This window comes from Nycticebus coucang, chromosome 10, assembly GCF_027406575.1.
Source record: "Nycticebus coucang isolate mNycCou1 chromosome 10, mNycCou1.pri, whole genome shotgun sequence".
Taxonomy (NCBI): Eukaryota; Metazoa; Chordata; class Mammalia; order Primates; family Lorisidae; genus Nycticebus; species Nycticebus coucang.
The window spans coordinates 1,441,795-1,457,447 of NC_069789.1; the positions used below are offsets into that span (position 1 = coordinate 1,441,795).

The 15,653-nt window shown below is 40.1% G+C and overlaps 1 protein-coding gene across 6 annotated transcripts in view; it reads left to right on the top strand.

Moving 5' to 3' along the window:
• Window positions 1-15,653, top strand: part of EPHA5 (EPH receptor A5) — a 306,886-nt gene that overhangs the window by 279,798 nt on the left and 11,435 nt on the right. For all 6 annotated transcript variants that reach the window (XM_053607676.1, XM_053607677.1, XM_053607674.1 and 3 more), the window contains 2 exons: window positions 1,749-1,898; window positions 15,458-15,651. In XM_053607676.1, the coding sequence (XP_053463651.1) occupies window positions 1,749-1,898; window positions 15,458-15,651 (344 nt within the window). The remainder of the gene's footprint in view (window positions 1-1,748; window positions 1,899-15,457; window positions 15,652-15,653) is intronic.

Sequence of the window (15,653 nt, forward strand, 5' to 3'; positions counted from 1 at the left end):
GATAGAGGGATGCATTTCTGAAACACTGCGCTGAGGCCTTTAAGGTTTAACGATTTTAAAGGAAATGGCAAAAGGGCTTTGCTACAGCAAAAGCAGGAAGAGGGAGTGAGAGAATTAAAAGTCCAAGTGATTCATCTATGGCTCAGAAAATTTTAAACTCAGAAAAAATGTACTTGGCTCTAAGTCTTAAATTCATTTTTCCTAGAGATACTAAAAAAAGTATTTCACCCTGAAGGAGGTAGGGTTTAAAGGTCCTTATCATGTACTCTAAGAAATAACATACCAAATAATTCTTTTTTTCTTTTTGAGACAGAGACTCACTTGGTCGCCCTTGGTAGCCATATGTCATGTCTCACAGCAACCTCAAACTCTTGGACTTAAGGGATTCTCTTGGCTCAGTCTCCCAAGTAGTTGGGACTACAGGCACCTGCCACAACACCTGGCTATGTTTTAGAGACAGGGTCTCACTCTTGCTCAAGCCGGTCTCGAACTCCGGAGTTGAAGCAGTCTACTGCCATGGCCGCCCAAGTATTGGGATCATAGGCGTGAGCCACCACACCGGCCAATTTTTTCCTTTTCTTTCTTTCTTTTTTTCTTTTTTTTTTTTTTTTTTTTTGAGATAAGGTCTCACTCTGTCACCCAGTCCAGTGTACCGTGGCTTCATTATAGCTCACTGCAGCCTTGAGTTCTTGGGCTCATGTGGTCCTCCCATCTCAGGCTCCTAAGTAGCTGGTCTACGGACATGACCCACTACATCTATTTTTTTTTTTTAATTGTTTTTAGAAATAGGGTCTGACTGTGTGGCCCCATTTGGTCTCAAACTCCTAACCTCAAGCATTCTCAGGCCACATCAGTTTTATACAATGTGAAAAAAAAAAAAAAAACACTCTAAACATGAAAATGTTTTTCCCATATGTATTTAATAATTTTTAATTTCACTAAATTACACAAATACTCACCTCTTAAATAGTATAAACAAATAAATATATGCCAACAGAAAAAAAAAAAGAGAGAAAAGCCAAGTCTAAAAGAAATAACATAATATTGAGGGAAGTATGACTTTTAAGCTGTTAATGTGTCTGGAACGGGGTTTGAACCCACCACCTCCAGTCTGTGGGGCCGGCACCCTACTCCTTTGAGCCACAAGTGCTGCCCAATATATCCGATTTTCATGCTTGCCTCATTAACTGCTAAGCTTCTCAGGGTTTCATTCAGAAACCTAGAACGTCCATGTACATTTTGTGTATTAAAAGGAAAAAAGCCCTCAGGGGACCCAAGTCTTCCCTCTCTGTCGGCGGGTCCTGAGAGCACCAGGCCTTCCTCTCTGAGTGGCTGCCCTTCCTGAGAGCTGCCATCCTGAGCTTCACAGTTGACCTGTGGGTTCACATGTCCCTGTAGCCTGAGTTTAAACTAGAACCTTTCTGGACAGCCAATTAGTAGTCAGTCTCCAAGTGCTTAGGGGCCGAGAATTGAGGAAAGAAGTTGTGTGCTGTCAAACAGAGTCACTTAAAAATGATTTCTCCTTCTAGATCTTTCCAGCATGGCCAGAGTGTTGTCAGATAGATTAGAGACACATGGGGATATTTTTAATTCTGTGTGTGTGTGTGCGTGTGTGTGTGTGTGTGTGTGTGTTTGCAGTTTTTGGCCAGGGCCGGGTTTGAACCCGCCACCTCCAGTATATGGGGCTGGCGCCCTACTCTTTGAGCTACAGGTGCCGCCAGATCTTTTAAATTCTTTTTCTGTTTCAGGGAGGCAAGATTCCAATCAGATGGACTGCCCCAGAAGCAATAGCTTTTCGAAAGTTTACCTCTGCCAGTGATGTCTGGAGTTACGGAATAGTGATGTGGGAGGTAGTGTCCTACGGAGAGAGACCCTACTGGGAGATGACCAACCAAGACGTAAGTAGGCAACTCTTCTTTCTCACGTTGAAAATGAAGCTCTTTGTTCTTGGCGTCAAGCCACTCACGATGTTGTTCATCTCTGAAAGTGACAGTTGCTTACAAAAAAATAAGAAATAACTGTGCTTTGTTGTTGAAATACCCTTTATTCAGAAGCTGGAGAAGAGTTAGTACAAAGGAAAGAAGTTACAGTTATATAAAATCTCAGTTCCTCGTCAGAGAGGGATGACTGTACTGTAGTGATGTTTCACTCAATTTATGTCAGTATCATTTTCAAAGATAAAAAAAGACCCATCAGAGAATGAGTAATGGCAGATACATTTCTGCAATTTGCGTCTGAGAGAGGCCGCTAATACTCCAAACCAAAAGCATGAACGGTATTGACTGAACAGCAGGTGCTCCTGAGGATAAAATGGAATAATCTATGTTTCTTTAAATTAAAAAATATAAGACTTGTGTCTATTTAATTTGGGGGTAGGAAAAACAGGAAGGATTACTCAGGCTTAAAATAGCAGAATTCTAGAATTAAAGGAGCCCATAGGATCTTCTATTCAAATGCAGAGTGTTTACTATTCGATGCCTGCCTGATGTGTGGTGCTTACATCTCTGCCTGTGTGATTTTCCATCATCATTATTCAACACAGCCCTTTCCATTTTGGAATGTATGGAAATTTGATATTTTCTTTCAGGAAACATTAATTATAAAAGCAGCTAACATGTCCCAAAGTCTATCTTCCCCACTTAACTACTATCTCATACCTTCTTTGTAAAACCAGCATATTGAACACTCTTAATTTCATAAGGTACGTATTTGAAGCATTTATTTTTTTCCCCAGTAATCTTCCATCCATGCCCTGTAAAATCTCCCTCTCCTCTGCCTTCAGGGTTGGTGGGCAATCGTTACACATCTCCAGCTGAATTTTGTTGGAATGAGAATGCCAGGAAGTAATGTTCTCTTTCCAATATAAAAAATTCAAATCCATCTAAAAGTCAACCGCATATTCATTGAGAAGTGTTTTCCACAACTATAGAGCCAGCCTGGCCCTAGGTATCTACACAGGGAAAGAATGGTCAGATTTTTGTTCTCCTTGCTCTGCCAACATCTATATCTGGATTCTCCAAGACTGGTCTGTGTAGAGAGGTCGAAAAGAAGAGGCAAAAGAATTTTCTTTTTTTTTTTTTAGAGATAGAGTCTCACTGTACCGCCCTCGGGTAGAGTGCCGTGGCGTCACACGGCTCACAGCAACCTCTAACTCTTGGGCTTACGCGATTCTCCTGCCTCAGCCTCCCGAGCAGCTGGGACTACAGGCGCCCGCCACAACGCCCGGCTATTTTTTTGTTGCAGTTTGGCCGGGGCTGGGTTTGAACCTGCCACTCTCGGTATATGGGGCCGGCGCCCTGCTCACTGAGCCACAAGCGCCACCCAGCAAAATCATTTTCATAATGGGGGGGGCTACTGATAGGTCCTGTGGGACAGGTGAACAGATATTAGTAGCTGAGCTTTTACAGAAGCCCTAGATGGAGGCTTCCTCTCTGCAAGCACACCGGGGGAGGAGGATGCACTTGAACTTGCCATAGCTCTTGTCACTTCTCACTGTCCCCCCAACCGTCTCCCACACCACCACACCCATGCCCAATGCACCCCAGAGGAACATGCTCCTGCTGGGTGCTCTTGCAGTGACCCTCTTTGGGGCTTACTGTTGTCACCTCTGCTAGCCAGCCTTCTTCTAATTCCCCAAGTGAGAAGCTGGGGTCACACATCAGCTTCCCTAAGAATCATTTCATAGCATTTTTCTCCGACTGCAGCAGCAAACTGGCTTCATGCTTTCCTGCCTCTCAGCAAAGACGCTGCCAGGCAGAGAGCCCGTCTCCCTTGCTGCAGTCACCTGAAATTGCTGCAGTTGGTTTCCCTTGATCTCCACTCCCTCGCCTTGAGGAGTAAAGCGCTGACTTGTTTTTCTAAATCTGGGAAAACAGTATTTATTGTCCTCAGCTTTATGATATTGGCAGTAGGACTGCTGCAAAACTGTCATTCAATTCCTGTTGTATAAACAGTTATTAATATATTCCACAAAGCATCAGAGAAATGCCATTACTATTCCTGTTTCACAGTTAAGAAACTGAGACTAAGAAAAGTTGAATGACTTTCTTAAGGTTACGAAAATAATAAAATTATACCGGAAATTACCACCTTGTTCTTTAAAACTTCTGTATGGAACGATCACACAGTCTCCGGCTGACCAAACTCTACGTCCCTTTCCCTTCTAGTCTGTGGTTCTAAATCAGCCTTCTAATTGACTATAAAACATAAATCATTACTTGGACATACAATAAGTACCTGTTTACAATTTTCTATTCTTCAGACGATGCCAAATTCTAACACGTTCCCCTATGAGCACTGTGTGGTTTGGCTGCTAAGTTATTAGTCTCAGGGCTCATTTCAAGGCCATCCTTCCCTTTAATTTTTGCAGAGGATTTTTATTCTGTCCTGCTGGCAAGCTTCCAAATATGCTGGTCCCTACCAAGTGTCTACTTCACTGAAGGGAAACTTTTGTCCTTTGCCTAGGTAACTCCTACTCCAACCTGAGGTGTTCTGAATTCTGTTACTTAGAATTATTGGCTTTCCCAGCTGCGTGGCTCATTATCCTCATTATTAGCAGTCGAGGCTAAGATAGTTGTATTGGCTATGGATAAAATTATAAACCACAGTAGACTGTGGTGCCAGGTGAATGTTTGTACATGTGTGTGCTGGTCCTGATGAGGCTTGGCGATGCTTCTGGGAGTCAGCTGGTCTATCCTGGCACACCTTAGCTCTTCTGGACAAACCACTCACCTTCCCCCTGACACCAGCAGGCTGGCCTACATGTGACTTCATTTATCAAGGGGCTAAAGGGCCAAAAAGAGCCCATTTGCATCTCAGCCTAAAGCATGTCTGCTCAAATCCCATTGGTCAGCCCCATTAAGGAGACAGCTGGGCCAACGCCCTGCCCTTTGTGGGTGGACCCTGCAAAGCTCCAGAGATAAATGAATCAAAGATCATTTCTTTGATGCTTTATAGATTCCTTGACACCATCTATTTTTGAATTCATAGCTGCTGGTTTGTTATTTTTTATCATTTTTCATCTTAAGTCTTATGTATTTGGGGTTTTACTAGGTATTTCAAGAATCTAAATGAGGTTTACAGAAAATGACCATATAATTGCAGGTTGTAGCATCTTTAATGGGGGGTCCAGTACAGGCTTATTATTTCCTCAATGAGTTCACGATCATCAACGGCTTCAGTTCCTAGACAACATCACGTTTGATGTAAACCAATTTCTGTCCGAATTTTATCTGCAAGAAACATAACAAATAGGCTGTATTTGAAGATCATGATGCCCGAATATTTCTTTGGGGAACAAAATCTCAGAGAACAAAGTAGAAATACTAATTTGGCAATTTCAAGTGATATATCCCATAATCTCTACGTTCCAGATGCTATCTGATTCTAAAAGGTTTTTGCCACCATGAAAATGTTGGATTACCAAGACATGCAGAGTGATCTAATCCCACAGGGAGGACTTTTCTCTGTGTCAGGAGGACAGAAGGTAGCAGGAGGTTTCTTGTGATTTAAGATTAAGCTGCCAGCACAGAGAAACGCTGCAACAACACAAAATAAAAATAAACTAGAACACTAAGATGATTTCAGGTAAATACCAGACCATGAACTGATTCAAACTCAGAAAGTTCAGATAAGATCCTTTCGTCAGTAGAAACCTATTTATCTACAGGAAGTATTCTAAATGTCAACAATTTTAAGAACTTAAAATAAACCCGAACTAAAGATTTCCTTTTTTGCATTTAGATGATGACTGTGTCTTTTTCTTGCATTTATGGTGGAACGTGTGAATATAGAGATTCTACCAAGCCTAGTTTTCTAAATGTTTTAAAGAAATTTGTTTTTTCACTTGTCTTCTGTTACAATGATTTTTTTTTAACACATTTTCTGTTCTCTGCATTTTCTTTTCCTGCATGTTTAATCCAGTAGTTTTATTGCTACTTCAGTTGTCCAAGAACTTTATATAAAGCAGCAAGAATATGTGATTCCAAAAACACATAGCTGTGTCCTAGGAGTTCCTCCCTTCCTATTTCTACCCTTTATTTCAATTTCTGCCGTACTATATTTACGGGCGCGCACACACACACATATATCCCTAAATATTCAAACATAAGCATTCACATACTGTGTATATTAGTGGAGCATTTTGCGGCAAAATGAGTAGTGTGTTGTCATGAATCAGTGGAAGAATATGAAGAATTGAGTTTGCTCCTAGATACTGAAAATTGCTAAGATTTGACAGTGAGTTGAACCAAAGAATATTGGTCCTCTGAGATAACACTGGGCTTCTAATGATAATGCTGACCCTGGATATCAGTAATTATTTTAAGAATTGGTATCCACATGAAAATTACCCTTTTGAAAAAGTGATACATAAAGAATTATCAGTACTTCAACTCAATATTCCTGTATCCTGCAGTTTAACAACAAGAATGACAACAGTGACACCTGAACCGGGGCGGAGGCGGTCATTCAGGGACCCCCCACTCCCACCCCCACATGCCATCAGCTTCAGGGATCATGAAGGGTAAGGATTGGAAGAGCCCATTTCTAAGATCATTTTAATCTCTGGAACTCTGTTGCTCTAAGACCAATGTACTAGGAAAAAGAGACACATACCATGGTAACATTCACGCTGCTCTCTCGTTATTTACTTGAGGGTCAGGAGGTTGTTCCTGGTTGTGATAGTGTGACTCAGTACGTAGACGGAAGACCTAGGCTCATGTGTCCAAAACATGTAAATGTGAACCAACCAGTCCCCTTTCTTTTTATAAATTATGTTTTATTTCTAAATATTAAGGGGATACAAATTGTTTCATCACATGGAGTTTCGTAATGCTTTGGTCAGGGCTGTAAGTGTAGGGTAACCTGAATATTGTTCATTGCACCTGTTGGCTGGGTTTTTACCCCACCCCCACCCCCTGCTTCTTGACTTCCAATGATTTTGATGTTTACTTCTCTGGAACTCTGTTGCTCTAAGACCAATGTACTAGGAAAAAGAGACACATACCATGGTAACATTCACGCTGCTCTCTCGTTATTTACTTGAGGGTCAGGAGGTTGTTCCTGGTTGTGATAGTGTGACTCAGTACGTAGACGGAAGACCTAGGCTCGTGTGTCCAAAACATGTAAATGTGAACCAACCAGCCCCCTTTCTTTTTATAAATTATGTTTTATTTCTAAATATTAAGGGGATACAAATTGTTTCATCACATGGAGTTTCGTAATGCTTTGGTCAGGGCTGTAAGCGTAGGGTAACCTGAATATTGTTCATTGCACCTGTTGGCTGGGTTTTTACCCCACCCCCACCTCCTGCTTCTTGACTTCCAATGATTTTGATGTTTACTTCTTTCCGTGCCCGTGTGTGCTTGTCAGTTAGTTCCAAATTATTAGGAAATATGTGGATATTTTTACTCCATTCTTTTTTTTTTTTTTTTTGGGCCAGGGATGGGTTTGAACCCGCCACCTCCGGCATATGGGACCGGCGCCCTACTCCTTGAGCCACAGGTGCCGCCCATACTCCATTCTTGAGATACTCCACTTGTGACCATACTCTCTAGTTCCCTCCAGATTGCTGCAAAAGATGGCAATTCATTCCTGGTTATGGCTGAGCTGTACTCCACAGTATGTGTGTCTGAAACATACATTTCACATTCTGTTAATTCACTCACGAATTGACAGGCATGTGGGTTGACTCCACATCTTTGCAACTGTGAATTGTGCTGCAATAAACATTTGAGTGCAAGTGTCTTTTTGATAAAAAAAAAAAAAAGAAAGAAAAAGTCTTCTTTCCCTTTGGGTAGACAGTAGTAGGATTGCTGGATCAAATGGCTGGTCTAGTTTTAGTTCTTTGAGAAATCTCCATGTGGTTTTATGGAGAGGTTGTATAATTAGCAATCTCATCAACAGTGTATAAGCTTTCCTTTCTCTCTGCATCCACACCAGCACCTACTGTTTTTGGACTTTTTAATAATTGTCGTTTTAATTTTCATTTCCCTGCTGATGAGTAACATTGAGCATTTTTCCATACGTTTGTTTTCTATTTTTCTATCTTCCTTTGAAAAGCTTCTGTTCATGTCTTTTGCTCACTTTCTAATAGGTTGTTTATTTTTTTCTTGCAGCTTTGTTTGAGTTATTTATAGATTCCAGATATTCACCCTTTATTAGATATAAAGTTCGCTAATGTTTTCTACTGTTCTGTGAGCTGTCTGTTTGCTCTGTTGATTATTTCCTTAGCTGGGCAGAAGCTTTTGAATTTAATTAAGTGACATTTGTTCATTTATACTGTGCTATCATTGCCTTTGAGATCTTAGTCATAAATTCTTTGCCTAAGCTGACATCTAGAAGGCGTTTTTCTCCATTTTCTTTTATAATTTGTATGATTCCATGACTTGCATTTTAAGTCTTTTATTCATCTTGAATTATTTTTTTTAATGGTGAGAGAGGGGGTTCTTGTTTCATCCTTCTGTGTGTGGCTGTCCAGTTTTCCCAGCATCATTTATTGAGATGGCTTCTTTTTCTTTCTTTCTTTCTTTCTTTCTTTCTTTTTTTTTGTAGTTTTTGGCCAGGGGCTGGGTTTGAACCCACCACCTCCCCACCTCCAGCATATGGGGCCAGCGCCCTACTCCTTTGAGTCACAGGTGCCGCCCTGTTTACAGGGCTTCTTTCCCCGTGTATGAAGTTGTCTGCTTTGTCAAAGATCAGTTCGTTTTAGGTAGATGGTTTACATCTGGGTTCTGTGTTCTGTTCTATTGGCCTGTGTCTATTTTTGCACTGTTGCTAGAGCCTTGTAGTACAGTTGACATCTGATAGCGTGATGCCTCCAGATTTGTTCTTTTTTGGTTAAAATTGCTTTGGTATTACACTCCCACTTCTTAGGTGTCAAAGATGGGCAATTACTTAACCTTCCAACTTTTTGAAACCTCAAGTATTTCTTCTATAAAACTGTGTATAGCAGTTCTTATCTTGCAGACATATTGTAGGGAGGAATTTAGATAATGTACATATGGTCCTCAGAATCATGGCACAATCTGTGGGCTACGTAGGTCCTCAGGAGAAGGTTATAAGACATATGAGAGTGTTATTAGGGGAAAATGTTGTGTGAAAAATCACAGAGGGATGAAGGGAAGCCAGGAGAGATAGTCTACTGTGACACAGGTGTGTTCCTGGGTTCAGGTGAGGTGAAGGAACGGAAGTTTGGTTGGGTGCAGGGAATTGAGAGGAAATTCAGTTGTAAGAGTGTTTAGAACTTTCAGCAAGTCCCCGTCTAATATTATCTTTCTCAAGAGGTGTCCCATATCTCAGGAAAGTGGGCCTGTCTTATCCCCTGCCTTACTCAATACTTGCCTGGGAAGAGTCTTCATAGAACATGGCCTTGGGGAAAATTCAATGCAGGTTAGAGAACACAGCAGTCAGGGCTGTTGGCTGACCGGCAGGTGGGGTCTGAGAGACCAGTTTCATAGTGCCATGCTCTAGCCCCTTTTACCACAGATGACTTCTCCACGTAGTTCGCAGAGCATCTGCTCCATGGTCTGTGGGCTTCTGTTCCTGAGGGAGAACTCAGAGAAGAAGGTGACTGCATGAACCACAGCATCTGAAACTTCAGTCTCGGGGTCTCCGGATCCCACCTCGTCCCTACCCTCTGTCTCCTTCCCCATCGGTTCTGCAGCCCCCTCTCCTGTGATCCTGGCAGGCAGTGGTGGCTTCTCCCGGGGTCTGATGCAGTTCCTTATTCTTAGGGTCTCACAAGGTATTCTTCCCGCCCCAGCTGTGAGGACACAGCCTAACTGCCCCTTCCACTCAGTGCCAGTCGCCCTCGCCACCCTGGTGACTCCTCTTCTGCTGATCCTTTTGCACAAGTGAACTCGTAACTGTCAGTTCAGTGGAACCCTTGCCGAGTTTTCTGGCGAGAGTCACCGGCAATGGCGCACAGCTTAGAAGTCTGATTTGACACATGTACTACAACGTGAATAGGCACCCAGGACTTTCAGAGCGCTGCTTCCTGCTGGTGTCAGAGCCGCACCTGTGAGGCACCATTCCAGCATCCGTGATGCTGCTGCTTCCTGGTGCTGAGCCCAGTGCCCTGGTGTGCTGACTCCAGCTCAAGGCACCTAGCGTGTTTCAGAACATTTCTGCCTGGATGAGACCATGTTGTAGCTGAAGACTGGCATGGAGAGAGTATTTGTGCCACAGAAATTTGCAAATGTTACCAATCTGTCTCTCCTCTAAGCAAAGCCAGTTATGACATATATTTATCAGACTCCGTGAAGCCCAGCAGGTCCCGAGTAACAGAATTGTGCTCAACACCACTTTGTTCTGATGTTGAGAAAATACAAGTTTGTAGACTTTGCGCATTCTCCTCATGTCTGCCTGGGTTTTCTTTGGGAACTTTTATTTCCTCACACATCTCAAAGACGAGAGAGGGAGGTTACTATCCAAATGTGTCAGGCTGAGAGGCTGTGGTCTGCCCTGGGATCCTGAGACCCTAAGACTGAAGTTTCAGACGGTGTCCTGCCCAGGGATGGCTCCTGCCTTGTGCCCTGAGCTGCTGGGAGAGGCTCTGGTCCCCTGGGACCTCGAATTGGAAGAAGCAGGTAAATTATTATCTGATTTATTTTTACTAATCCATCTTAAATGTGGATAGAGCTCATATTGTTTCAGTGTTTAATGGTAGATGTGTTTTGGTCTGTATTTAGAAGTTTGGTAATCTCTTTGTATCCAGAAGTGAGCAATAGGAACGTGACTCTTGTTTATATCAATTAGACAATGGTAAAATTGGTTTTGTTATACTTAAAGCACAACAATGTGTAACAAAAACAATTTTACCATTGGGTAATTCATAGGAACCTATTGAGGGTGTGAAGTGGTTCTCCCAAATATCCTTCACTTTGAGGGCCACACCCTTGTTGGGGGACATGCTATGTAGGACCCCCCAAAGCAGTGGATCAACTTTCCAAGAATCCTGCTGTTAGCTGAGTTTCTGTGAACAGTAGAAGCAAAGCATACCCCAAAGTAGGTATCTACACATGAACCCAGCGGCTGTTACATGATGGGAGGAGCCTGGCAGAGCTCACACTCTACCAAATGAATAACGCTATGTGGGCAGCTCGGTGTGGGGTGTTAGGAACTGGAAGGAGAGGTGGTAGACTTTAGATGCTGCTCAGACTATTGATTTATAGGCCAATGCTAGGAAAATGCACGGCCCATAATAAGATTGTGGGTATAGCACTTCTGAACTGGTGCCAGATCGTCTGCAAAACTTCCCATCACCTTTTTCTTTCCTTCGTCCGTTCAGTGTGAGAGGGACGAGCAGGTCAGTTGGGTCATGACTCACATGGTTGCATGTTATAACCAGCAGGGGAAATTGAACAGCCTAAATTTCACTTTGGTAGATTTTGGTAGATTTTCATCATTTTTACAAACCGTTAAGAGTACTCACATCATTCATTTATTCATAAAACTGGAAACAAGTTAAAAATGACAAAAAATTCAAAATTTCTACCTATGATATCTAAAGTTATAGCTCAAAGTCTGTTCTAAAAATAAATTCTAAAGATGAATTAGAAGTTATATCTGGACCAAGTTCTAAGTTAACACAGAGACAGAGTGTTATATTTCCAAATATAAATGTACTGGAACACAAAACTAATTAAATAATAGATTCTGGAAATAACATCATAGATGAAATAACAATTTAAGTTGCTTCAAAACTGATGAATTCATTCAATTTTTTCATTTTGTAGTCGCCTGTAAAGACTAGCTATTTAGTGGAGCAATTTTTTCAATAGGTGCTAAAGAAAAAAATGACTTAATTGGTAGCAGCTTTGTGGAAAAAAGTACATTATGAAATAAATCGTGTTTTAGGTAAGTAAGAATTAACCATTCACACGGTACAGTGGAAATATTTGGTAAACTATTTTCAGTAGGACTTTTTAACATTTTGGAACATACCCACTATTAAAGAAAATAACAACTGTTCTTGCCAGCAACAGAAAGTTTTATAAGCAAACTAGTAAATAAATACATTTCCCTTATCCTGTGAGTGCAAATGTTAATTATGTTAATTTTTATTTCCTAACTATTCATTTATTTGATCACCAGTGAGAAAATGATTCAACAAACTTTTTTTAGCATTTTTTTTCTTTTGTAAACCTTTGGTTGGTATCTGTTTTATTGTTTTACGTCACACCGTGCATAAGTTTTCAATACATTATATATTGAAATTATCAAATTACATTATATATCGTGTCTGAAGCAACCCGTTAGATGTGTGAGTCCCATGTTATAGTTGCTGGAAGTATCTTCCTCTGTGGGTCACCTTTTTTATTGCTTATGTTGTTTTTGACGCAAGTTAAGGGTGTGTGAGATCTTTTGCCAATAGTTATCCTATGATTTGACCATTTCTTCTCAGAGTCCTTGAGTAATTTTTATTTCTCGGTCTGCACTTCACTATTGGCGCTTCTCAGGACCTTTATTATATGCTTTCCCAGGGGGACGTGAATCACACCGACTTCAAGCTGTGACCAAGTCCGCTGACCCTCACGTTTATGTGATCAGTGCAAACGTCTCCCGCGGTCTAGCCAGAATGCCCTCTGGGTGTCCCCATGCACCTTAAATAATAGAAGTCCCAAATTATACCTAACAGTATTTTCTACTCTAACGAATGTGCTATCTCATGTTCACAGAAACAGACCCTCAGTGTGAAGGGCTTGAACCTGTCTGACCTCAGCCACTCCTGTCTCCTCTCTGCTCATTCCTGTGTCATAAATGTCTCAAAAATCTGCCATTTCATCCTCTGCGCATCTGCGTCCGCATTTGTTCAGATGACATCCCTTTATCCTAGTGAGACTGGTTTCTTGCCCTACTTTTAAAGTTATTCACAGGGGAAAAAAGAAATCTTTTTTTTTTTTTTTTTTACATATACACGTGTTTATTAAGGTTTCCATTTTTTTTTTTTGGCTTCACAAAATTAAAAAGGCTTTAAATTTAATAACAAGAACAATGTTTAAGATAAGGACTAGAAACAAAAACCTTGTAAAGAACGAACAAACATAAATACATTCAGAAAAGGAATCAGACAGTTGCTACATGGAAATATAAAGCAATAATAATAATGCAGAGGAAGTAACATTCACCTTGTCAAATAAGAGTATGTCTATTAGAGAAGGCCTTGACTCTGAGATTCAGTATGGACTCATCAGTTAACTTCTTATTATTGTTTTTAAGTCTCAGAAAATAGACAACTAATATTTATGAATAAAATTAAAAACATAACAAAGATATTTGTACCAGAATGTTTATTGCAGCCCAATTCATAATTGCTAAGTCATGGAAAAAGCCGAAGTGCCCATCGATCCACGAATGGATTAATAAATTGTGGTATATGTATACCATGGAATACTATGCAGCCTTAAAGAAAGATGGAGACTTTACCTCTTTCATGTTTACATGGATGGAGCTGGAACATATTCTTCTTAGTAAAGTATCCCAAGAATGGAAGAAAAAATACCCAATGTACACAGCCCTACTATGAAACTAATTTGGGACTCTCACATGAAAGCTATAACCCAGCTACAACTTAACAATAGGGGGAAGTGGGAAAGGGGGGGTGGGTAGAGGGAGGGGAATCGGTGGGATCACACCTGTGGTGCATATTACAGGGGTATTTGCGAAACTTGGTAAATGTAGAATATAAATGTTTTGGCACAGTAACTGAGATAACGCCGGAAAGGCTATGTTAACCACTGGGATAAAAATGTGTCAAATGGTTTATGAAGTGAGTGTATGATGCCCCATAATCATATCATTGTATACACTTATGATTTAATAAAAAAATTAAAAAAAAAAAATAAAAATAAAATTAAAAGATAATTTCAAAAAACAGATCATGCCAAATCTTATAGTCAATAGAGAAAGAAATACTTCAAAATCATTCTACTTGATCTGGGTACACCTGATATTCAAATTGGAGAAAATATATTATTATAAGGGGGAAACTACAAACATATTTCACTTATTAATGAGGATGCAATATCCTAAACAATGTATTAACAAGTTGAATTAAAAATTAATGTTTAAGTAATGTACTTTGGTCAAACTTAAATCCAATTTATGTGAGAATTAGTCACTTCTTTCTTTTTTTTTTTTTTTTCTTTTTCTTAAAATAAATCTTTTGAGCTTTTGGAAGCAGAAGGTGGAATTGTGGGAATTAGGGGTTAGGAAGAAGGGTGAGAGGATGGGAAATGTTGGTTAAGGGATGCAAAATTCCTTCTAGATGGGTGGAATGGATGCTGTTGTTCTACAGCACTGGGGAGCAAATGTTGTGAACTATTATTTATTGCCTATTTTCACAAAGCTAGAAAGGAGGATTTAGAGCAAATAAATGATAAAAGATTGAAGTGATGGATATGTCAGTTCCCCTCATGTGGTCATTGCATTCTGTACGTGTGTTGAAATTTCATTCTGTAGCCCATAAATATATACAGTTATGACATCAAGCAAAAATAAAAAGAAATCATAACAATAAAATCTCTTCTTCATAAATGTCCTATTCTAATTATTTCCACCATGTTTCAAGTCATCTGATTTTTTTCGTGGGAGATATAATTAAGTCTAATTGTTCACTATTCATAGTAGGATTTTTGGAACTGTGTTCAATAATACTGGGTTGGGAACCAATCAATATTCAAATTTTAATAATTTATTAAAACCTGTATTGTTATATTCAGTAGCACAAACAAATATCATCAGGAATTAGATAGTTTGATGGCAGTAGCAACATTAAAATTGTTCTCGATGAGAAAGACTTCACAATTAGACTGATCCTCTGTATCTGTGGTAACATTTAAAAATCAATGGTGTTTCTAATTCCTGTGCTACTAGACAGTGATTCAAGATTCCTGACAGAAATCAGCAGATAATAAACAGCCAGACCTTCACATTATTCATGGTACATAGAGAGCTATGCTAATTTAGCCTTTGACTTATCCATCATTTACCATCCAAAAGTCTCTTTTGAAGTAAAATTGCAGTTCTTTTACTTTTAAAAATGTGGCTGTGCCCTTTTTTTTTTCATTAAAAAGACATTAACTTTTCAGAGAAATAGGTAGAAAATTGCATCTCTATTTGATTCCAGAATGCGAGGATAAATAAAACATGAACTATATATTTTTGTATCAATTCATTTTACAATCACCCTTCATCAAGATTTTAGGTAACAATAATCATCATTTATTTTATTTGTAGCATGCGAAGAAAGCCTATCTTTGTCCACTGTGATAGGATTTTTCTTTAATATTGTTTTATTTCTCAGGGAATAGAAGTAATCATGGACTTTAAGGATAGTGATGCTGGGTGTTATTGCAAGAGTAAAAATAAGAGAAGATGAACGTTGGACGGGGGACATTTCTGGAGCTGTACTAAGTTCATGGTGTGGGGACGGGCTCTGTTTTGTTTTACACAGGTGATTAAAGCAGTTGAGGAAGGCTACCGTCTGCCAAGCCCCATGGACTGCCCTGCCGCTCTTTACCAGTTAATGCTGGATTGTTGGCAGAAAGACCGGAATAGCAGGCCCAAATTCGACGACATCGTCAACATGTTGGACAAGCTGATTCGTAACCCAAGCAGCCTGAAGACTCTGGTTAACGCTTCCTGCAGGT